At 41.9% G+C, this 24210-nt stretch overlaps 5 protein-coding genes across 5 annotated transcripts; 2 read left to right on the plus strand and 3 right to left on the minus strand.

Moving 5' to 3' along the window:
- Positions 1-539: 539 nt before the first annotated feature.
- LOC129591257 (uncharacterized) lies at positions 540-7743 on the minus strand. Its single transcript, XM_055486842.1, is given in 10 exon segments — positions 540-1397; positions 1871-2310; positions 2312-2556; positions 2626-2827; positions 3749-4503; positions 4770-5121; positions 5227-5409; positions 5496-6142; positions 6289-6619; positions 7021-7743. Coding segments are annotated over 10 exon segments (4560 nt in total). The 5' UTR covers positions 7693-7743; the 3' UTR covers positions 540-664.
- On the minus strand, positions 7733-11346 carry LOC129591412 (uncharacterized). Its single transcript, XM_055487048.1, has 4 exons — positions 11036-11346; positions 8131-8222; positions 7956-7989; positions 7733-7787 (listed from the first exon to the last, which is right to left on the minus strand). Exons 1-4 carry the CDS (start codon positions 11281-11283, stop codon positions 7733-7735), a joined length of 429 nt encoding a protein of 142 aa, XP_055343023.1. The 5' UTR covers positions 11284-11346.
- LOC129591258 (protein lin-54 homolog) lies at positions 8696-10997 on the plus strand. The gene is made up of 5 exons (XM_055486844.1): positions 8696-9076; positions 9160-9432; positions 9759-9916; positions 10123-10458; positions 10518-10997. Exons 1-5 carry the CDS (start codon positions 8827-8829, stop codon positions 10689-10691), a joined length of 1191 nt encoding a protein of 396 aa, XP_055342819.1. The 5' UTR covers positions 8696-8826; the 3' UTR covers positions 10692-10997.
- A 2004-nt stretch (positions 11347-13350) lies between the features above and the next one.
- LOC129591197 (MOXD1 homolog 2-like) lies at positions 13351-17263 on the plus strand. The gene is made up of 10 exons (XM_055486762.1): positions 13351-13689; positions 13826-14008; positions 14239-14415; positions 14575-14784; positions 14918-15043; positions 15239-15439; positions 15520-15594; positions 15672-15869; positions 15971-16386; positions 16685-17263. The coding sequence occupies exons 1-10, from the start codon at positions 13582-13584 to the stop codon at positions 17169-17171; spliced, it is 2181 nt and encodes a 726-aa protein (XP_055342737.1). The 5' UTR covers positions 13351-13581; the 3' UTR covers positions 17172-17263.
- An 89-nt stretch (positions 17264-17352) lies between these two features.
- Positions 17353-22490, minus strand: LOC129591196 (dynactin subunit 1-like). Its single transcript, XM_055486761.1, has 6 exons — positions 22103-22490; positions 21660-21951; positions 20393-21228; positions 18609-20229; positions 17737-18365; positions 17353-17672 (listed from the first exon to the last, which is right to left on the minus strand). The coding sequence occupies exons 1-6, from the start codon at positions 22337-22339 to the stop codon at positions 17604-17606; spliced, it is 3684 nt and encodes a 1227-aa protein (XP_055342736.1). The 5' UTR covers positions 22340-22490; the 3' UTR covers positions 17353-17603.
- Positions 22491-24210: the final 1720 nt, after the last annotated feature.

The raw sequence follows: 24210 nt of genomic DNA on the forward strand, positions 1-24210 counted from the left end.
ACAGTTTGTTGCTGCAAAGCTGATGTTATGGAAATGAACAAAAACAATTTAGCACTGCGGGATTACTGAAAGTGCAACCAGTAATCATTTACCGGTATCGAAGAGCATGCTGTCTGTATATGTAGATGGTTTGATAACAGAACTCAATTAAAGAGGGAAGTTCTTCATCCCTGATGGTGACAATTATTAACATTACAATGACTTCGTACTGGATACGTGGTATATTTAGAAAATAAGCTTTTCGCCTTGTCAACGCTTTTTGTCACGATAAATTCGAAATAAGTTACTGGACGCACTCTCCATTTCCTAAATTGTGCCTCAACGCTTTTGATGGAGTGGAGAAACAGAGATATTATATGGATACACTTTTAGGTTCAAGTGAATCCTCTTTGTGGAATTTAAGCTACTTCCAGCTGCTGTTTTCGCTCCATCAAGCCGCTTTAATTGATGGTAAAGTAAACAAAGATCCATACATCTCGTGGAGGATGTGATGCAAGGCTGGATTCTGATTTACATAAGGATTAACGTCCCGCCGCACCATCAAATATTTATTCGTTTTGTACACAGAGTCACAGACATGCAGTGCCCTGCAACCTGCAGCTGCAAATGGCAATAATATAAAGGAACATATTAAAGTTACGGGATAAAATTGATTAAACAGTTTTCAAAGTGTCAATCCATGGCGACAGCGTGCAAACTTTTTCTGAAAATATTGCAGGCTGGTGACATGATAGGGCACCCATAGACTCTTTCCGATGACCTTTAATGGTTCCATCACAAAAAACGAAATAAGGAATGCCGCTAGCACCGAAATCAGCCAATGCAATGACATTCCCGAACCGAAATTCAATCCCAAGAACAGCACAAGGCAAATGGACAGCGCTGATAGGGTAAAACAGAGAATATAGGCCAGTATCTGTCGGCAAACGGCCGGAATGGACCACGCTGCGCTGTGTGTCTCTTTGCTCTTTGTGTCTTTTTCATTGCGCATGAATCTGTTGTAATTTTCGATTGGATTAGCGGGGATAATTTCTTGGTTAGTGGCTAATGTGCCCGTGGCGGTGGCAGATTGTGAGGCACAGAGTTGGGAGCGTGAGTGGATTGTGCTTTTGGTGTCAAGAATGGGCGTGCCCTCTGAGGGGATGGTTGACATTGAACGGTGCGTGTTAGCGCGTAAAATTGTGCTGTAGGGTGCTGCGTGGGCTTGGAATTGTGTGGCCATGGCATCGGAGTGATCGTCATTCATACGTATAATGGATGGAAGAGAGTGGGAGAAGGACGGATTTATACCGTGGGAATAAGGGTCCTTAAGGCGTTCAGGATGCGCCACTGGACTGTCACGCGCTTCGCTGTCCCTTCCTTCGTTGTCATAGAATGTTTCAGCTGCATTGTTTGCTCTGCGAAAAAGCAATTGACAGCTCTTGAGACTTAAACAATACCAAACCTAAACATCGCTTTCTTAAATAACGACAATGTATACAATATTTTATGTAATATTTTTACCCCTTTGTTGCGTCGACCGCAATTACCTTGTTAATTTGGCAAAATTACAGGGTGATTACTAGTAATACGTATAACGCTTTCCTGTTCTCATATCAAAATGTACATACAGTACAGTATTTTTGTAGTAGGCGGCAGAGTACATTTGTGACGTGAAAGTTCACTGTCTAATTATAAAATGCTTAAATATTTTTGCAGTTTGTCGGATGGTAAGTAACACACATACATACGTAACCCTATTCTAGTTGACGGGGATGTGTTTTACTTACGTAACATTAAAAATTGTTGTTTTTGTTTAAATTGTTGCTTTTGCAAATATCTGTCAACAGCATACGCTTTTTCTACTACAGTGTTACGGTGACTGTGTTACCTATCGTCAGCGTTGGGATGAACTTCAACAGTTGGTATGGCATTAGCACTGCGATGATGACACCGCTGTAGAATCTCGACGATAATTGTGATTATGGGGCTAACAATCAGCACGCTCCACAAACCCGCTACCAAATCCTTCGATTTCGGCCGGAACACTTTGGTCAGCTCATGAACATCATCCACCCCAGTGCCAAAGAGTGAATGCTGCACAGCGCACATTCCCATCATCCCAAATAACATCGTCACGGCCGCTGACTGCAATTCCAGCACCATCAACAGTGACCCTTTAAGCCGCACCGCTGCCACCCACAAATGATCTTTCTTAATTCGCTTACGGCACTCCATCAGCATTATCAGGCCGGCACTGAAGTTGATCTGCTTTGAGGACACTTCGAAGACAACACCGGCGCGTCCGTGCGGCTCTTCTATCAGCCGCGGGCGGCATGAGACGGAAATGGGTCAAAGCGTTCTCGCGCGGATCATACACGGTGGCAAACTGGAACGGGAATGTCGATTCGATGAGCCTCCCGGTAATCCGCACACTGGCAATAATTCCCGGATGCCGGTCGCAGAATACGGAAACCAAGAGCGACGAGCCAAAGGCGGATTGCCGCTGGAAGGACAGCACATGCTCCAGTCGTCCGGCTGCACCGCAGATATGCAGTCTTAAAGGAAACAGTCCACCTGTAAACCAGTGCGCAATGTATTGCCCGGATTACGCATGGAAAATAACAATAAAAAGGTTTTTATTACTTTGAAAATCGTTATTGTTATTCATTCGCTGCCAGAATAGAACATCGAGCTGGATTTTTCCGGATCCAACAGATAAGATTTGCTTGAATTCCTCCAGTGGCCGGAACCGGATTGTAGTGGCAATTAATGCCACGATGAACACTGCTGCTACGATTCCCAGTGTTGCAACCGTTACGCCACTCCTTTTGTTAAACATAAGTTCCTGCAAAATTACGCATTCGTTAATATCGTACTTCTCAAAGCAGGTCCACGGATATCTACGCTGTTCTATGGTTGTGCTTTATTAATTATTTTCACACCAGCATCTAGGTATAAGATTTACAGATAATGTTTTAGATTTCGTTTTCGCAAGTTTCTATCAAACTAGCAGCATACAATATAGAGAGTAGGATAATATAGATCAGTGTGCTAGCCATTAACGACTCTTCTCACCGTTCGCGATTAATTCTTTGCTGGTTCGCCTTCATTGCACTAAAAATTACTTAATGTTTCTAGAGTAGGATATTAATGTGAGTGTACTGTGTATTTTTTTGTGTACTTCTAAACAGTTACTTGTAATAAATAATTTTGCACAGGCGATTTTAGGAAATATTGACCGTGTGTACTTGTTGCTACTTTGAAGATGCGCAGCGTTATAATTACAAATTCAGTTAAGGAACGTGAAATATGGTGATCATAAGTTCATTACTTAATACTTGCTTCTTCCGAAGATACAGTATCAGCAACTTATAAATAATTCGTTGAACAAACCGATAGTGCCGCGTTATATCTAAAGATATACTCATCTGCGCTGCTTGAAAATGTTGTTCCTAGAGTACAGTACTTATAGGTCTATGAGCCGACTGAATTTTCGTTTAGCTTTGCAGGTGTAGTCAAATTTCTGGCTTTTGGTTTTTCGTTTGTGATAGGGATCATGTGCATTTACTGCTTTTTGTTGTTTATTCACTTTCAATCGGATCTGAGCCCATTGAAATACGGATATTATAAGGAAAATATTTTGACCGAATAATACTATTTGAATTCGTCTGGCATACTATTACAACATGACGATATTGTATAGTTTGTGTATACAAAAAAAGCTGCCTTGTACTTGTTACAGACTGGGCAGAACAGATCAACTTACCACAGTCCGCTCTAGAGAGAGAAAATCGTTGATTTCAAAAAGTCTTCCTCCAAAGGACGCCAACCGGTTGCAGACGCATGTTCGCATATTTTGCGCCGAACTGGACGAATCTGGCTCGCAGTCGGTCCTGACCAGATCTCCCGGGTCTTTTCCCTCCACACACTTAGTCCCGTGCAGCTCCGCCGAAACTTCCACAAATAGCCCTCCTTCATTAGTTAGAGATAAATAATTTTGTCCGTTAGTCGCTGCGAAATTCCAGCGCGTGGTTACGTCACTGTTGCGTAGATCATCATACGTGACGATGCGTTTTTCTATCACGCGATCTCCGCCATCGACCAGTCCTACACTAACCCGCCCCGTTGCGTTGCCCAGTGTGGAATTACTACGCAGCTGCAAGGTCATGTACAGTCGGTCAGCTGGCCACTGATCCTGTTGACCTTTCAGAATTCGGAAACGGGATGCTGCGTTGGGGAGCAGTTGCAGTCTAAGAGGTACGCTCTGCATGCGAGCCTGCAGTCCCAAGTGATTGCCGGCATTCCGCTCCGAAGGGAGAACAATTTTTATTCCCGCTTGCTGGGTGTGCTGCGTTAAGTCGATCTCCGTGTAATTCCGATCCAACAACAACACGGAGAAAACTTCCGGGGCACCGGCAGGTTCACGGTTGTCCCAGTTCTGACTGGATCTGCTGACAACAATGACCACTTCCGAGCTGGCCAGCGCAGAGCTCAATTTAGCCGGGAGCGTTATAACCAATCCTGCACAATTAATTAAAAGCTGGACTTAAACCAAAAGCTTATGTTAATAGAAATTTCCTGATGCTGCCTAAATTGCCTACCGCATTTCGTATTATTTTCGGCATAATCAATACTAGTACATGGTTAATCTGATCTGAACTAATCTGAAATAGCGCAGTACAGTACTTTAATTTTCGACATTCTACAGTGATACACATGATGTTTACTTATGTGCTGGTTCGTTTTCTGACTTAAAATTCATATTACTATTACTATCAGGCACATACCTCCTACATTAATTACTGCTCCATTTGGGGGAAGAACTCTTTTCACGGCCGTGATTGTGACATCACTGGTCAATGAGACCGACCGGTCACTGATTTCGTTAATGTAGTTTCCGACGAGCTGTCCCAGAGGACGCAACAAATCAACGACAGGAATTATATCAGATGGCGCAGTGCTTTCATCGCCCGCTACCGGAAGACCATTTAACAAACGCTTTAATAAACCAAACACGCCGTCTTTGGGAGGAACTACATTCGTATGGGGCGCCATATCCCGCACAAATTTGACTAAAAAGTCGGCTGTTCGTGCAGCATCTTTTGGTGTCACGCGAAAATTGTCAGTCCAAGTTAATACCTGCATTTTAAAATTTTAAACAAACTCAGGTAAATTTCAATCAAACTCAAACTCAAATAAACTGTTTAACATTCTTGTAAGAAAGCCGAATATGGTGGTGATTACCGTTAAAAGGTCATAAAGGTGTCCTCCTAAGGAAATCTTCCTATCCATTTCAAACCCTCCGGATACTTCTTCAGCAATGCGTGCCACGATTTTTGTCACCGCACCTAGCTGATCATCGGTTGCGTTGGTCCTCACCAGGATTGAACTCTGGACTATCAAAATCGAAAGGTGATGATCTCGGTCCTGTCATAAAAACATCAAGCTCAACTTTTGACAAAGCACAGTGCCGACTCAATATAAAACATATTAAATCTGTTTCTATTAGGTACCCGAAGATCGGTCTGCTGGAGAATGTTCTGCATGACGTCGATAATTTCTGCAACTGGTCGCGTATTCTCAAAGGTGGCGTTGATGTTGAACACCGGGCAGCAGTTGCTCCCACACTGTGGTCGCATATCGCACTTAGAACTGCCCGGAAACGCCACCGTCCAATTCCGCTCAACAGACAGCGGGTCGGGTAAAATTAACGACTGCGTGGTTTTTGGGTAAAGAACGTCATAAAATCCCAACACGGGGTTGGCGATGATAGCATGATGGATTTCTAGCCCGGGAAGAGGGCCCAGCGAACCGCGGCACATGAACTGGAAACGCGTTTGTAGACTTTTTCCCCGGGACGGTGTTAGGGTGCACAGCGTAACAACAGAAATGACGGCATGGAAGATTCTTCGCGAACCTCTCTTGCCGGTGATAACAATTCGGATATGGATGTCGCCCAAGGTTCGAAAGATTTTTCTGACATTGAACAATCCTTGCCCAGTAGCTTGGGTGTTATCTGAGAAGAACCACTCGATAAAACTATCCTGTAAACCATCACTATCCGGTATGATTTTCAACGGGGTTGTCTCGTTGACAACCGCCGAAGATGGGAAGTCCAATCGTTTGACCGTAATCATATCCGGATCCACCACTCGTATACCTACAAAAATCACAAATGTACTCCCGAAAATGTATGACCGTGATTAATTTGCCGCAGTGTATCTGAATAATGAACATTTTTAAAAGGACGTTTTCATTCAACAAATCGACACGAGAGTGCTGTGCCGGTGACCTTTGTATGCATACCGAATGAGGTCTGCAAAGTGCTGATCGAATTTTTCGCTTTCAAGGAAAGGTTGTAAAAGCCAGCTTGAGAATAAAGCACGCGAAAACGTCCACTAGGGCTGTTGATGGGATCGGCAAAATCATGTCCGTTCTCCAGAGAAAATGCGTAATTTGTGCCTTTATCCACAGAACCGGCAATGGACACAATGCGATTGGCATTGACCGTGGCTTCACAATTAACATGCAGGCCTTCCAAAGGGCTTTCTACAAGGATATCGATGGAACCGGTTTTGCTGAGATTGGCCGTTGTCACCGCCACATCCACGCGATATACACCTGGCTCTTCATAAGTCTGTAGTTATAGACGTAGGATGAAACCGTGTGATTAAAAGAACGCAAAACGAACTTGAATAATTTCTAAGTGTAAGAGCGCATACGGATAACTATTAATTTACTTATGAAATCCATAATCAAATTTATTTCATGACCGACGAGTAATAAAGTAATCGGAAATTTTAACTGTAATGTATTGTGCGTGTGTTATTTGATGGCTATTGCGTACTAAGTAGTAGGCTACTATTGCCTACTGCTATTGCTTACTAATTAGTTTTTAAAACGAGTGTAATAAAAATTAATTACAGATTACTGTTAAGAACGTAGTTATTTCATTACTGTAAATTCTGTTTAGCTGTTTTTTTTTGTTTGGCTATTTTTTTTTCTGAACTAAACGAAATCGTCGTAACATATGCTAACCTTTTGAGCAACGGAAGTCGTGGTTTCATGGAAGGAGATCGAATCCTGGAAAAACCACATAAAGTTCGCTTCCTGGTCATCGAATTCCGGAGCTCGAAACCCTATGGATTCTTTCACAGCTGGGTGTCGTGGAGTAATAGCAATGGCTGTTTTCCCTTCGGACGGTAGCACCTGTATGGGAATATCTCGAAACACTTCGTTGAACCCATCATCGGCGACAATACGCAGACGGAACTCGCCGGGTGCCGAATATTTGATCTTCTTGCGCAGAAATCCAAATCCATTATTCTGAATTTCCACCGTATCGTTCGGCCGGAGACTATCGTTTCCCAGATCCCAAACAACGGTGACAAAACCCAGGCGATTCCAGTGCCAAATCTTCACCAGAAAATCGTACTCTATGCCGGCTATGAGTTGTTCAACGGACAACACGGAGCCGGTTGGACTGGTGGTTGCAGTCGAACTGGCCGCTCTGAATGCCGCATGAATGCCCACACCAACCAGACCGGTTCCGCTTATGCAAACCGCTCCATTGTTGGCCAGACTGTTTGCCTTGAACGCCGGAAGTCGTTCCATAAACAAACCGCATAAGCAAAGTTCACATTCGGCGATGTAGTTGGCAAAGGGATAGTTCTGCAGTACGCAGTACAGACCGCACTTTTGTGTGGTCATTTGTTCGTTGATTAGGGATATAAATGCCACAGGAATGGAATCACGCGGATAGTCGGTCTTCGGCGGAAAATACGAGACAACTTTCGCCGTGTCCACTGAAAAGTAGATGCAAAATTCAGACTTAATGCGAATCAATATGAATTATTATTTAATATTAGGGTTCGACATTGAGTTAAAGAGGATTAGCAATGAATAAGCAATGATGATTATTGTCATGGAACTTACGCAGAGTGCTGCAGTCCGCCTGTTGGGCTGTCGCGTACCAACAGTACTGGGAGGAATTTCCAGAAGGCAGTTCTGCAAAATGTAGCTTACTAATTACTATATATTTAAGTTTAAACTATCCACACTAGCATTGACCTTTATGACAAAAGTTTTGCCTTGTTGTGGTTGTCTTAATGCTCACAAGCCTATAGATCTGATTAATGATCTAGATACCTCTCGTAGCGGCATCGCTGCGTAGTGCCCAAAAGGGAAGGCCGGGTTTAGGAGACTTCGGTAACTCTTCGAAGGGGTCCGACAACGGTTCACTGTAATACAAATTCAATGAGCAACTGTTGTGGATAGATAACTTACGTGCTCGGTGCTTTATGCAAAAAGCCCATGTTGCGTTGATGCATTGTGCACTGCATACATAGGTAGCAACGGACTTCTCAATTTCTATTAAGCGGATGCCGTACAGTACAATAAATTATATAGATATACGGAACACCAGCCGATGCTGCTGTTGTTAATATGCGTGAATTCTATTAATATGCGTGAATTGTTGTTAATATGCGTGTTAATATGCGTTAATATGCGTGCGTGACAAAATTCTCTTGCGTCAAACTAAAATAAAGCTGGAAAGGGATCAGAAGGCAGAAAAGAGGGAAATACGTACTAAACAGAAAACAATAACGTGTACTTCTGTTATACGAGTACATCTTAAGCACGGTCCCGTAGGTGGTTGCCAGTAGCCTTTTCATCCTGCAGGACTACGCCGTAAAGGCTGTGACCACACGATTGTTTTTATTTTTAGAAAATAATTTCTCCGTCCGTTTGTGAATTGTGGAAGTGACAGATACGGACATAAACCATCCTGAATTTTTGGATTACTTACGTCTGGATCAATGGTTTGAATTACACCGCGTATAGATGGACGCGGACATGCTGACGTTGGATGACTCGGTTGAAGAACCGAGTCAGAGACTGACGGATATTGAGACGGAGATTATCAGCTCGGATGACATGCAGCAGATGCATGTCGATTTATCACGAAATATTCCCGGCCATACTAAAAGAGCTTCTCCTAAACCCATCAAGAGTGCCACCGTAAAAGTGCAGAAAAACGACCCCGTGAAGAGAGTTCGAGGGGTATCTGTGAGAAAGAAAGCAGGGATCTCAGGTATCCGATCGAACGCAATCTTTGCTGGCGTGCAGTTCGTAGGGTACGATTATTTCGCACTATGTCATTTGTTTCTGTTTTAGCGATCGCGGCGTCGGTTAATTCCTCCGAAAAGCTGACAAATAAATTACCCATTGCGAAACTTCCTGCACCTCTTCTACCTAGCACGGAACGCGAACGATTGACTTCCACTGTTGTCAGTATTGCGAGATATCCTGTCCCGAAATCCTTGGTGCCAACATTGTGTTGGGACGATCTGTCGAAGTATTTGCAGCTGCAGAAATCTCGAAACACTGCCTCCAGGCCCGCTGCACCTCCTGGTTATCAAGTACAAATTCCACAGTTTATCTTTATAGGTACTTAAAATGTGTCTGCAGTTGTTTTCGTTAAGTGTTTTAGTTATTTTGCGATTAAGTTATAATTTTATAGTGCATCTTATGTAAATGTTTATGTATTTTGTGGTCTGTTTTATCTGTTTACATGTCGTTTGAAATAACTCGAACTTTATTATTCATCAAGATCATGTTAAAATTATCGTTTAACTGCTGCTTTCATGCTGATTTAACACATTGTAGTACTGAGGTTCTTTTTTTACTCATTTCGATTTATTTGGCAGCAGATCGATCGAAGCAAGTGTAAGTTGTTTATTGCTTCCTGTTAATACTTACATACATTTTTGCAGATGCCGGCCAGCCTGCTGCTTCGATGAATAGTAAACTGTCAACATCAGTTGTTGTACGGCAAGCGACTCCTGCGACGGATCCCAAAAGCAGTGAAGGGACTGCGCCGCATGTAAACAAACTTCCCATACCAAAAAATTCCAGACAGTGCACTTCGCTCGTAAGTTTTACATTCGCCGAAACGATAGATTTGCAACTTCGAGGCGCTTAGTTGAGCTGATTTAACGTGGTGGATGAGTAATAGTTAACTGCGCATCTGGAGTATAGCTTGAAAATATATTGTTTCTTTGAGATGGCGATTTACTGAATTCCAGATTTCGACCATAAGATGCATGAACATGTTTAATGTTTTTATCTCTCTTGTAGAGTTTCATGGGCCAAAAACAGCAGGTATCTTTCTCCAGTGCCCAAATTGGAAAGCCTTGCCATTGCTCAAAATCTCATTGCCTTAAACTGTATTGTGATTGTTTTAATCGTGGAGTGGAATGCCAAGCCGGCTGTGCCTGTGTAGAATGCCATAACAATTCTGAGCACGAAGCCGACAGATCTGTCGTTATCGCCATGATCTTATCGAAGAATTCCCAAGCTTTTCAGCCCAAAGTGCAAACTGATTCCCAGTCCGGAAGCGGTGACAAAGCCCATGTCAGAGGTTGCCGTTGTCGAAAATCAGGATGTTCGAAACGGTATTGCGAGTGCTATTTGGTAAGTTTTTTAATCAGTGTGAGTCGTTGTTTTTTTTTGCTGATATTTTGTGGTTTCAGGCAAAGGTCTCGTGTGGATCATTATGTCGCTGTACTGAATGCGGGAATACAGTGGACGCCGCTCTTGATTACGAAGACTCACCTGGTGGTTTGCCAAAAGTGCGTTCGAAATCGTTTTCCAAAAAAGAAGGGACGAATCGGACGGTCGCAGTTGATCCAACTTTTAAACCGTGATAAAACAACAATAGAGATTGGATTTATCATTTATGTTAGCAAAATGAAATAACCGACAAACGGTTGACGGTTTTACTGTTTTAAAAAAAACAAGGCAGTGGACGTTTGCTGTTTTGTCTGCTGAAGAATGATCTCGAGTTGAGTGGCTACTCTAGTTTTCTCGCATCGGCTTTGATTTTCCAGTGTTTATGTTTTTAAAGTTTCTACATTCTGTTAATTGTAGATATTGTTCGTAGTAGGTGGTACCAGGTTCTTTTTCTCTCAAGACAAAATTACATCATTTTTTGTTACCGGGTAGTATTTAAAAGGAAGAATCAGGGAATATATGTAAAAGGATCTCTTACCTGTCTCTCTCAAGGCTTTTCAAACGATGGGACAGAAAAGCGTTGGCTTGTCGGGAAAATCCATTGGTAAAATAGAAGCTTTCCAACTGTTCAATGATAGTATAATTATATTCTTTGGCCGCTTCTAGGAGAACGATGTAAGCGTTTCCATCATAGCTTAGCACTGGCTCGTCATTTTCCATCACTTGTGAGCCGATAAGATGGAACGAAAATAAAATGAGGATAAAACTGTGAGTATTCTTCGTCATAATACATAATATTAAAAATCTATTTGAGAAAATTTTAAGCGCGTCGTATATGCATATGGTAAGATAAACCCGTTACCGCAACCATTAAATCATATAATCCGTTCGCCAACCATAAATTTTGGAAAAATGATGTTTGCGGATTCGTTTTCGCAGCCGGCTGTTGAACATGCCCCGAGATGAATCTGTCCATCGCATCTTGTTTACTGCAAGAGATGTGCCTAACAACTGGAAGACACCGGCGCAAGCCATTGGTCCGCGTCCGACCTTATTCTACATCGAGCTTCACACTTGTTATTAAACAAGGCTGTACGTTTTGCCGCGTTTGTTTGTGTTTGTAAACATGCTAATATCACACTGCCTGAATTCATTGCTTACAGATAGATTTGAGTTAATTATCGTTTCAGCTGTACAGCAGAGAAAATTCTGATGCAGACGATGGAGAAAGATTTTAAGATAACTGAAGCTTTTCAACTCCGGATTTTGTTTTGCTGAACATGCGGCGCATGTGATTTTTTCTACTCATGCACAAATGTATGTTATTGTCACTTGAGATAAATTATCAACTTACTGTACATGTGCAAATTAGCGCCATTTAAAATTTATTACTCCATTACATGAATATGGACGCCTTCAATTCTTTGCACTTTAATATCTAAAGTTTACAAATGGCGGTATCTTATTGCTTCAGTGTTTCTTCTGGTTGCTGTTCTCCGGCATATTCCGTTAGGAGTGTAATTCTTATTAAATCATACCGATATTGATTGTGTAGTACTTCACTTCTGCTTCTTCTTCCTGATTCTTCAATGTTGCTCGTTAAGTATGGTGCAATGTGAGCATTTACCTAATTTCCGAAAAGCCCACTGAAAGCAGTGCGAACGTGTTTTGGTTATACTGTTACAGCAAACTGTAAAGGTCGCATACTAATTATATGAGCGTTATTGTTGCTATCCATATTTAAACAAGACTAGTTCAGCAAGTTGAAGTACAACGTATTTCAACTTGGTAGACGCTAGAAAATGGGGTGAAAAGGCCGCATTGTCATTTTATTGTATGGTGGTTACGAAAGAAATAAATACGCACGGCAATGACAAGACAACTGTGTTGTTTTCTATGATGACCGACCAGTGACAAATCAATAAGCGCAATGTTCTAAACGTTCGTGCTCAATCATAATTTTAGAAGTTACACACATAGGAGTACGAGTTTTAAACGACAAGCGAACAATATGTGAAGAGAACAACGTGAAGTCTATAGGTACAAATTTGTATATTAATGTAATTCATCGAGTTAATTTGTTAGTATTATTATGAATCCAAGCTCTACGGCAAACACCACTTTGCAAATTGTCGGTATGATCACTGACGATAATAATTATGGAATCAAAGGCGTGGCAAAATTACACACCTTTTTTTCATAACGGACGGTACAGCTTAACCAAGGTGTATGAGGAATAAATAAATATATGATATCAAATCCACCTTGGCTTAATTATGCAATCAACTAAATGCGGACGTACAGTTCAGAGTAATATTACTGATTCTGAAGATGATTCAAAATATATTCACGTAGAGTAAACAAGAATGCTGTACAGTAGTGCAAATTTTAACACCAACTTTTAAAATCGGATTATTATTTTTGCTATCGTAATGGCCACTGGGCAATCGACACTAAATGCATATTATAGAACATTCAAAGCAAATACGCTTGCTGCGCGTGTATGATTAAAAAAAAAACTAATGGTAAGAATTATTCACAGCGCCAACCATTACTGTACGTTGCCGATTGCAGTTGCCGAATACACGCTCTTCCCGTTTGATTAATTCTGCCCGATATTGTTGACATATGATATCAATAATAAATTTTGCCACAAGTTTTGCGTGCATTGAGTAATTCGGTACACTGCATTTCTGTTGTGCTGGTATCGTAAGACATGATTCCGGAATTCCTTTCGAACGTCTCGTATATTTGTTCATGTGTCAGAATGGGCTTATGTTTTTCTAGCTTATCGCATATACTGGGCAAACATCCTTCGTAAGGCAAGTTCACATATTTGCAATGCTTATTCCATCGAAATTCCCCTTTACATAAAATGGTTACTTCTTACAAAACTCATGCAACCGAAACATTCCCAGTTGGAATAAACGCTTTCATTACGCCACGCATAACTACAAACAACTTAAAACTGTATTTTGAATTTTTTTGGATATTAACAGCGACTTACATTGGTATTAATATTACGCGTTAGAATCCACAGTCCAATTTATTTTATACATCGGACTGGATGTACGGTGTTGCAACATGCTTTCCAGAATATTTTGCGCCGTAATACTGACTTGGACAGCAGTTTCTGGACAAGACCAATACGAACGCTCTCTCCAGGTTCCAGTCGGCAACGGAATATTTGAGGTACGTACTGTTGTATCTCTTATGCTTTCGAAAAAATGCTCCACAAGTGCTGCGTATATTGACCATTGCTACCATGTATGTCACACTATGTTTTTATAAATACAATTCTTCGATCTCCACAATTCACATCCATTAGGTGAAATGGAATGTGACGACCAATGACATTAATTTCGAATTTGCCGCTCCTACAACGGGCTGGATAGGATTAGGATTTGGTTCGCGTATTAGCCCGAATTTGGACGATGTAGAATCTTTCAAGAATGCCGACATTTATATTGCTTGGCTTAGAACCGCCAATCCGCCTGAACAGCATTTCTATGTAAGCGAAACTTAGAAATATCTTTTCTGCAAAGTACAAGTTACGGTACAACGCAAATACATCCCTTTTAGTGCTTTTATAGCAGCCACCGCTTTAGTACTACTTATAGTACGTACGGTTACCTAATAAAGTAGCCCTTTTACGACAGATAAGTTATGATGACCCTTAGAAATATTGTATATATAACTGGCGTTTTCTCATGGGCTGATGTTACGTGCTTTATAATTTAGGACTCAAATATTCAGCAGTACATACAAAACCAAGGTTTTTTGGTCGCAAAAGACACGATTCCAAACGTGGATAGATCGGATGTCAGGACAGAACAGCGCAATGGCATCACATACACCGTTGCTCGTTTTCAGCGTAAATTAAGCACCTGTGACCTTCTCCAGGACTATGCTATTAACGTAAGGGTAAAATGTAATCGAAAAATAGTGCATGCGATGCATTTTAATAATCGAAATGCATTTTTTATTGCTAGAATAGCTGAATTTAATTAGTCGCTGTTATCATAAAGGTGAAAACATGCAGTACCGCCTACAAGTGGGTATGTTTGATCGCTACAGGGAAGTACAATCAGCTTAATTTTGGCTTTCGGAACGGTGACACCATCAAGCGCTTTAGAACCAGTTCCCGTCTTCCTTAATCTACAACAACCACGAGGACTCACCGTTCAACCCTACTTGTTGCTAGACCGTAAATTTGGACGGATCCCGTCAACGACAACTACAACCAACCCCGATGCGCTTCAACCATGGCGTCTCCCAATTCCCGCGGTGAGCAAATGCATGTGCTATAGCTAGGACCAAATTATATAATATACGGTCTACTTATATTTTGCGCACATCTGCTGAGTATTCTCACGTTCACAACGTTCCAGATAACACTGGCTATATTTTATTCTAACAGATACAACCAGGTCTTGATACTTTATGGCCTACCAATACAAACGTCAACAATCTTGCCAGTACACTCCAAAATGCTTGTCAGTTTAGCTCGGCTGACCTCCCAGAAAATCAGCAAAGCATTGTACAGGTATGCATTATTAGTACCGGCTGACATGTTAAGTCGTTTGCGCTGTTAATTAGTGACATGTGAATTAAGCAACAGTTGTGGAAATTTCGTACTTTCAGCACCGCATTGCCTTTCGTACAAATTTAGCTCGCAGTTCTCACAATTTTAGTTAGGTATATTTACGGTAAAATTGTATGTAGCAGTATTGTTTGACAGGTTAAAGCCCAAGCTGATCCACGCATCCAGTCCATAAAGCTGTATATGTGTGCTAAGAACATAACTGCCGCGCAACTGCAAGAAAAGAGCATTCAACCAAATCGGTTTGTCGACAACTGCGTACCGGAAGGCATCTATGCGGACATAATAAAAAACTGCCGCGAAATGATTGCATCGTGGAGCAACATTGGAAGCAATGTGGTACGATGTATTCGACAAAAATAGTTAATTATACGAGTCGTCAGGGATAAGAACAGACGAAGTTTTTTGAATGCTTGTAGCCGAACAGTTTTCCGGATGACACCGGCTATACCATGAGTCGGGAAGAGTACGCAGGTCGATTCAGAATGCTTCAGGTGAATTTAATGGAAACCCGGGTTTGTAAGAACGAACACAGGGGAGGGATTTAATAGAAATCGTTTTGCTTTTAAAGGTCACCTACACTCCATCCGGAATCACTCCTATTGGTGCAGTTCAAAATGAGCTGCAACTCGACCTTTCCAAACGGACAGTTTCCAAAAATATTGGTTTATTATCGGTTTCTGCGGATAACGGTGAAAAACTACTGATTCCTGGTCAAAGCCGGGAATTTCTTGTGCGAGCATTTTGCGATATTCAGTGCTCCAGAAAAGTGAGTATACATTTTCAGTAGATTAAGTTCATGAATAACGTTATCAAAAACGTTTTGCCGTAAATTTGTCAACATATGGTTAAATTTTATTTGACGTTTAGCACATTCCTGGCGGTGGAATCACATTAACCAGCGTTCAGCATACAACAAACAGTTACGGTATTCAAATGCGCACACGACTGATTCGTGACGGAAAAGAGGTGAAAGTCATCAGCGAAGACTTTGCTCATACTTCCGCTTTCCAACCTTTCCGCGATATCGACCATGTGCAAATTCTCCCGGGTGACCGAATTCTTCTGGAATGCACATACAATACATCACGAGTGCTTTCGGACACAACCGGTGGATACGGCAGCAACAATGAAGCATGCTCAGCAATATTCTCATATTATCCTCGAATTGCCGGCTTCCAGTTTTGTGGTTCAACACCGGAATTGCGACACATCCAAGCACTAAGAAATGTTGCCAGAGCGGGCACGAATACCGGTTCCGTGCCGATGTTAAGCCGTAGCGAAAGGTCAGCTTTAATAAATACATTTGATATAAAATTTCTAAAATATAACTTTTTGTAAACGTTCCGCTAACTTTGGCCAACATTTTTGGTCTTTGTTAATTGTTAATAACAACCAAACTGCTAGCCAGCGTTACCTACCATAGGCGTATAGAAGAATCACGTGCTTATTTATGAACACCTCTTTGTTAACGCATAATTTGTGACCTTGTTGCTGTTATCGCGAATAATCATAAGCAACGTACGCATCATAATCATAATTAAAACCGATTTTTCCATAAAGTACAAATTTACTTGATTGCAGTGCGCTACTGCAGCAGTATCCAACTCCGTCTAATACAGCAGACAACGCCCCGTATGGGTCACTAGCAATGGGAACATATGGCCCGAACACCGTTCCTGTTCTCGACCGGAATGTCGCCGCCCCCGTAAGCAGCAATCCCGATCAATGTGCGCAATCGCGAGCTCAGAACCTGTATCTGTATCATCGTCACGAGCCAGTCTGCGAGCTGGAGACACCAGAACTGTTCCGCGTTGACAGCATCGACATGCTACCGGTCCTGTCCGATCCACAATGCCCCAACGTTATGATTCAGCGTAATATCTCTTACGTCTGGCCACTGGAGTGCTACGATATAATTTTCCGCGATGAAGTCCAGAACAAGGAGATCTGCAGGAACGTGACCGTTACACAGACCGGCGCATCCGAACGTAACCTCAGCCAAACACCGACTATTTTGTTGGCCATAGTCAGTATCTTGTACAAATGCGTCAGGCTAATTGCGTCCTGAGTTTCACAAAACTATGATTTTTCTTTCTTTAGAAATTTATCGTTTTGACCGTTTTCGCTTGTTTATAGTCAAATTAAAGCATTAAGAAGTGGTACGAATGTTCGTGTTTGTACGGGTGATGAAAAGAGCCAGAACTCAAAATTATTCATTAGGCATGGAAAAATGCGACAACGCAACAGTGTGAAAGTCGCATATTTTATTATGAATTGCAAACAGCTTAATGAAGATCACTGCAATACCGCTTACAGCAGCTTTATACAGACGCATTCGATGTTCGTCAAATAAAAATTCAAATAAAAACTTGAAGTACAAATACAAAATAATCCAGCGCGTAGTACGGTTTAGAAACAATAAAACGCATTCGTCTTTCATCACTGGGTTAAAAACGGTAGCCTTCCTATCCAGAAAATTACTAAACGACACACAGAACGCTCAATCCGTGAGAGTAAGATCTTCGAAAAATCGTCCGGGGCCAGAAAGTTCCGAAATCTCCGTCTGAATCTGAAAACAAAATGATATCTATCACAACAGACATTTATCGTGCATTCCGTGACAATTAAAGTACCTTTCTTAATTTCAACTGCAATTCGGCATCCATTGTCCTCCTAAACTTCCTTAGCCGGTCCCGCTCCTCCTTTGGTTTACTTAAATCAACAACAGTTTTAGCCAACAGCATCCGTTTCTCCGTTTCCAGTTCCATCTGTTGGCGTTTCAGCTTATTCAGACGCTCGGTAAAAGGATCTCGAACTGCTCGCGACGGGAGTTTGAGCGGTGGAAGTAATTGATCCAAATCCCGTTTAATTTGCTGTCCTTTAAGATTGATAATTTCCGCCCTCAAGGAAGAATTAATTTGACGCAGTACATCGATCTGCCCATCCGATGGATAACCACTCGTACTAACTCCGCCGGGTGTTTTACGAGGCGATATCTCAAGGAAGCGTTTGCTGGTCTGTTTCAACTTTTCGTCCATTTGTTTCTTATCCGCTTCTGACTGTTCCAGTTGAATACGCAGATGAGCGGTTTCCGTGTCGTACTCGTTCTGTACCTTGTGCAGTTTACTGGTCAGGTCGAGAATTTGCACCTGCAACTTGGACAATTTTTCTTCTTCCGTTTTTGATGCAGTTTCCAGTTTTCGCTCGGTCATATCACGGCGCAGGCGGTATTCGCTGATTTCCTCCACTTTCGATCGCAAATCTGACAATTAAAACGTCAAAGCTGACATAAACTAAGAGATGCACCTGTACCTATATACACCCGATTAATAAAACAATTGCGCCTGTATGATACGCACTGTATTTAATGCGTCCATTCGATTGTTAAAAGTTTCTTAGTTCAACTCTACCCCATAATAATCAATGAAAAATACACAAGTAAACACCCATGCCGAAAACCAATGCCTGATCAAATTTGTGCAGCATAATTTACAAAAGCACTCACTTTTCTTAAGTTCGATGATCTCCTCATCCTTTGTAGCTAATCTGCTCTTCAGTGCTTCCGCATCGGCTAGCGCCTTCTTCAACGTTTCCGCACGAACCTTTAGTGGATGTTTAGGCATCTCCGGAAGTTTAACACCACCCCGATGCCACTCTCCGTCGTTGATTTCTTTAAAAAACTGTTGCAGCGTTCCAGTGGTTTCCTCCATGAAGTTCAACATAGTCTGTTGTGGTGACGTTGTGGTGGTCTTATAAAATCCTGTCTGTGCCCGGAATGATCCTTTATCATTTTCCGCGTACAGAATCCGCTTCAAGTGCTCATTATCCAACGGTGGTTTATCACTGGCGTGAACCGCGCTCTGCGTGTTGACGGTCTGATACCACAAATAACACAGTGCCACACATCGGTGCAGATTGTTCACTATATCTTTCAGCTGCGCATCGACAGTTTCCGAAAGCATCACTGCGCGCAGTTCATTGTCGGTGTCCAGTGGTCGCTTCACCTTGCGCACAATATCTGTTACAATTTCGGATTTATTAGCAAATTCCATAAACAATTTGGAAAATTCTGGAGCCGTATCGCCCGCCAACAACTTCAGCCCCAGCGCGCTGGCTGCAATCGATTTCATCCCGAAAGCAATAATATCCATGACATCTTTCATTTTATCCATACTGCTGCGAGCACTGGCTTCCACCGCATTCAACCGTTCTAAAATATCGTCCATATCTTTGGTTGAGGTCTCCAGGTATTCGAGACTGATCGTGTCATCCAAGCGACTCTGGCGCAACTGATCGATATAGTACTGGATGGCTTTCTCTGGACGCTCCACCCGGCCTTCTAAATCATTTAACATACCGAAAACTTCGGCCGGAGCGGTGCGAATCGCATAGTCGATATCTCGGTCATTCGCCTCTAGAATCTTTAGCAGGAAATTAAAATACGACGCATAGGCGACTTCATCCCGACGATGAGCATCAAAGCTTTGAACAGCAGATAAATCGACAGCAGTCGGAACTTCAAATTTCATTTGTACTTCTTCTTCAATCAAACGCAGTTTCAAACCAATCAGTTCCGGTAAAACACAGATACGGATAAAACTGTCTTCACGGCTGATGGCGAATATGTCAGGCATGAACAACATTAAATAGGCTTGCTCCTGCTGCAGCATCTTCTCTTTGATCATCAGGATTTTCCTATCCACTCGTTCGGCATTAACTTTGTCGTCCTGGATTTTCAGGCGGAAATCGACCGATGCCGGCACCACAGCAGCTTGGGTTGGTGTGTTAGCACTCAGTTGCAGTTGCTCGCGCATACGATTGTTTTCTTCCTGCAGCTGTTTCGTCAAATCACGGAATTTATGCACCGTCTGGCTGGTATCATTCAAATTCTGTTGCAGCTCCACTAATCGCAATTTCAGAATTGAACTTTCGGATCGAGCCATATCCAACTGCTCGTGGGTGTGCCGCTCATCACTTCGTGATAGCTCAATCAGCTCATTATTCATAGCCATTATCTCCTCGTAATCCTTCACCGTATCCCGTAGTTCTTCGATTTTGTCTTCCAGATCTAATTTTTGGTTAGCTAAACGCTCAACCATCTCTTCCGCACCCAAAGCAGCATCAACCTACAAATACAGTCAGTACCAAGCTAATCACTCATTCGGCAGTTGTATGTAATACACATTTCAAGAATTATATAGCTTAAAGTCCAATAAAGCAAACAGCGCAAATGGCAGACAGGTCGACTGAAAGCATCAATTTTTACGGCAATGGCCCAATTACGTTTACCTGCTCACGAAGATTCACTAGAAGTTCTTCATTAGTAGCAATTTCCCTCTGGTGTCTTTCGACCGAAACAGTAAGGGCATCGTTTCGTTCCTCCGCTGCCTTCAAATCCTTTTCCAACCGTTGCACGTCATATTTTTTTCCATCCAGCAAATCTCGAAGCTTGTAAAGGGCTTCTGTTAAATCCTGTTTTTGCTTCTCTAGCTGCACAACTTTCATGTTCGTGGACGCTTCTCCATGCCCTCCCTCAGATACCTGATGCTGTAACATCTCCAAATCCAGACATTTATCCTCGTATTTCATTTTGAGATCCTCTAATTCCCGTTCCATCTGTTCTCGTTTTTCTTCCGCCATCTCGCGATCAAGGGTCAACATCTCAATGTTTTCGTGAAGCTCAGTCAGATCCTCCTGGGTGGACGCCGCTTCTTTGACCTCACGAATTTCTTTCTGAGCAGCGAGCAACTGTTTCTGCAGCTCACCATGAGCTTCTGCCATTTTTTGCTTGTTGATCTCGAGATGCTCGATTTGAAGACGTAGTTTGTTGTTCTCCGACTCATAGTCCCGTTTTAATCTGTGAATATCAACCGCGATCTCTTTTGGTTCAGGGCGTGCGGCTTCCGTCTCGCTAACCGTCGAAGCGTCGATTGAAGTTTCAGTTTTCAAGGATCCTTTGCGTTCTGTCGCTGTGACTGGTTGGGAGATCTCTCTGGAAGAGAGAGGAGCTTCCTTGGGGAGATCATTCTTGGCTGGCGAACTCGGCTGCTCTAACGGTGGCGAAGAATCAACTGCGGCGACGGCAGAGGCTAGTACAGGGGCAAAGGTCGGAAGTTTTTTGCTGCCTAAACAAATTAAAAAAAGATAAATGCACTACATTTTAAATAATGTTATCCAACATATGTTTTCAATGCATGTGGTGTTTTCTATTGTAATTTCTATCGCTTCACCGCTTAAAGCAGACGTCCAATAAAACAAGGTGAAAGAGTGGGAAATTTCTTACAGCTTATTTTAAGAAACTTTAAGAAACCAAAATTTACTGTAGCATAACTTTCCGTACACCAGACTCTGTGGTGCAAGTTATCTCGCGGCTACAGTAATGGTTTGACCGAAACTAATCAGCGAAAGCTTGAATTTATCAAGCAAATTTGACAATTTCATATTGTACAATTTCTACTACAGCTTCATAAAAAATAGTTTTTGGCAAGGATAATATTGATTTTCGTATGTATCACAATTCTGCCAACCTCACGGATGCAGTTCACGATGCACCTACTCGACTCGGTTGCGGAAACGGAGGAAAGACCAGAAGGGATAGATGCGGAAGGACGCGGCGCTTTCAATCCAGGCGCAGGCACTCTGGAGGCGCTCTGGGACGGCGCAGGCAGTGCACCTTTCGCAGCAGATCCCTTAACACTCGGTCTGGCGGCAGTCTTATCCGTTTTTGTCGTATGGGCTTCGGACGGCGTTGAGCCTCCAGACTTCTCAGTCAAACTCTGCAGTGATGTTGTGGAGCCAGTCAATGAGGTGGCCGAAGATCCTCTTCGTTCGCTCGTCAACGCAAATACCTGCCCGAAAACGTACAATATTTCTAAACTCAAGCGATATTGTACAATACATGCAATCGTAACGCACTGTTTTGCCCGTCATTTGGTTGTATGAATTTCTATGAACTTACTGTTCGACGTCTTCGTATCTGTTAAACAACTTACGCCTCACCTGACTTTCGCGGACGAACGTTCCACAGTTTTCCTCGCATTCAAAATATTTCACGTCCTTAACCGTGCCATTATTTTTCCCTTTCGGTTCACGAAGCATGACACCCATCCAGATGCCCGACGCAAATTTAGTTTCCCCGATAAAGGCGATCTTCCCTTCACAATCTTTACCTTCCACTCGTACCAGATCGCCAACTTGCCACTGAGATGTTGGTGGGGTCCGTGGCGATGCCGCCATTTTTTAGGAGTGCAATACAGCAGTTAACAAAAATAACATAGCGTTGCAGATATTATGCTGTAAGTATAAGTGGATAATTAATCGTTCGAGATTTTTCGGAATAAATTAATAAAAATTGAAAGATAGAAACGTTGTTTTGACAATTGGCATCAAGCTGATTCAAGCAGGAAAAGATAACAGCAATGAAACTGCGCATGTAAGTAAGTACGCTACAGCGTACGCGTACTGGCAGGCTTCCAGAGTGTATACTCGTAATTCGTATCTATGTATCTATACAAGGTAGCCTCGCGCATCCGCGCTCGGCACTTAAGTACTGGATAGTATTGGCTTTATTTTGGAAAGGTCACTTTAAATATTAAAAATCTAGCGTTCTGACGGTCTAACGTTCTTAATTTTTCACGTTATGACGTTCTGATATTTTGACGTTCTGAATTTCTGGCGTTCTTAATTTTTACGTTCTGGCGTTATGATATTTTCACGTTCTGAAGTTATGATTTTCTGACGTTTTGGGTGCAATTGGGTTTTGATGATGCAATTGGGTTTTGATGTTCTGACGTTAGGACGTTCTGAATTTCTGACGTTTTGATGTTCTGACGTTCTTAGTTTTTCACGTTCTGACCTTCTGATATTCTGACGTTTTGATGTTCTGACGTTAGGACGTTCTGAATTTCTGACGTTTTGATGTTCTGACGTTCTTAATTTTTCACGTTCTGACCTTCTGATATTCTGACGTTTTGATGCTCTGACGTTAGGACGTTCTGAATTTTTGACGTTTTGATGTTCTGACGTTCCGACGTTCTTAATTTTTCACGCTCTGACCTTCTGATATTCTGACGTTTTGATTTTCTGACGTTAGGACGTTCTGAATTTCTGACGTTTTGATGTTCTGACCGATACTGTATATGCGGCATAAGGGGCGCTGTAATTACCTTTTATTATTAACCTTAATACTTAATTTACTAATTATCATCTATATTAAAAAGCAAGTATTTATGTATTCGCTCCAGTCTCCGTGGTTACAGTTATTATGTTAAGTACTTTTTATTGAGGTGCAGTGAATACTTCTTCGAATGCTCTTTACGTTTTCTATACTTCAGACCTGGTGAAACCATCTTTTGACCACTGGTTATTAAAAAAAAACAAAAATCTATTGGCACACCTATGGAAAATATGGAATTTTTTAAGACCAAGCTGGACCTATAAAAACGGCGCATAAATACGCTTTGGTCGGTAAGCTTGTCTTTATATAAATATATATGAATATAAAGATATAACGATAAATATTATATAGATATAACTACTTTGTAGCACGATACTACGAGTATGTACTGCAGGGATGATTGTAGACTTGTACTGTAGTGTGTAATGCAAATGTGACATACAGTACCTGTACAGTGTTCTGTGAGAGCATAGTATTGTGAGAGCTCTCACTGTACGAGAGCATAGTATTACCGTGCAGACGGATCGTTTGTGGCAATTTTTATCGTAAATTTACGTGAACAGCACCGCTGACATAACATACCGAGGCGGTGAGCATGCGACGGGCAGTGCTGGCAGTACTTTGTTCAGTGTGACTGCTGCTAAATTACGTGCAAATTTTAAATATTCAAAAATGTTCAACTTTGTTTATTCTTAAGCCAAAATTGTATCCATAGGCTTAAAAAATACATAATAATATATACCTTTTGGCAGCATGGATGTAGTTTTTTTATTTTGATTACAAAGTAATGATATGACTCTCCGCAGTTAACATAGTCTTCTATGGGAAAATGCATAAATCCAGCACCAGGTTTGCCATAGACGAGTATGTTAAATTCTTACGGTCATAACAATGCTTTGGCACACAAGCACAAAAATACATTCTGACAACC

The sequence above is a fragment of the Paramacrobiotus metropolitanus genome, unplaced genomic scaffold, assembly GCF_019649055.1.
Source record: "Paramacrobiotus metropolitanus isolate TYO unplaced genomic scaffold, Prichtersi_v1.0 Parri_scaffold0000045, whole genome shotgun sequence".
Taxonomy (NCBI): domain Eukaryota; kingdom Metazoa; phylum Tardigrada; class Eutardigrada; order Parachela; family Macrobiotidae; genus Paramacrobiotus; species Paramacrobiotus metropolitanus.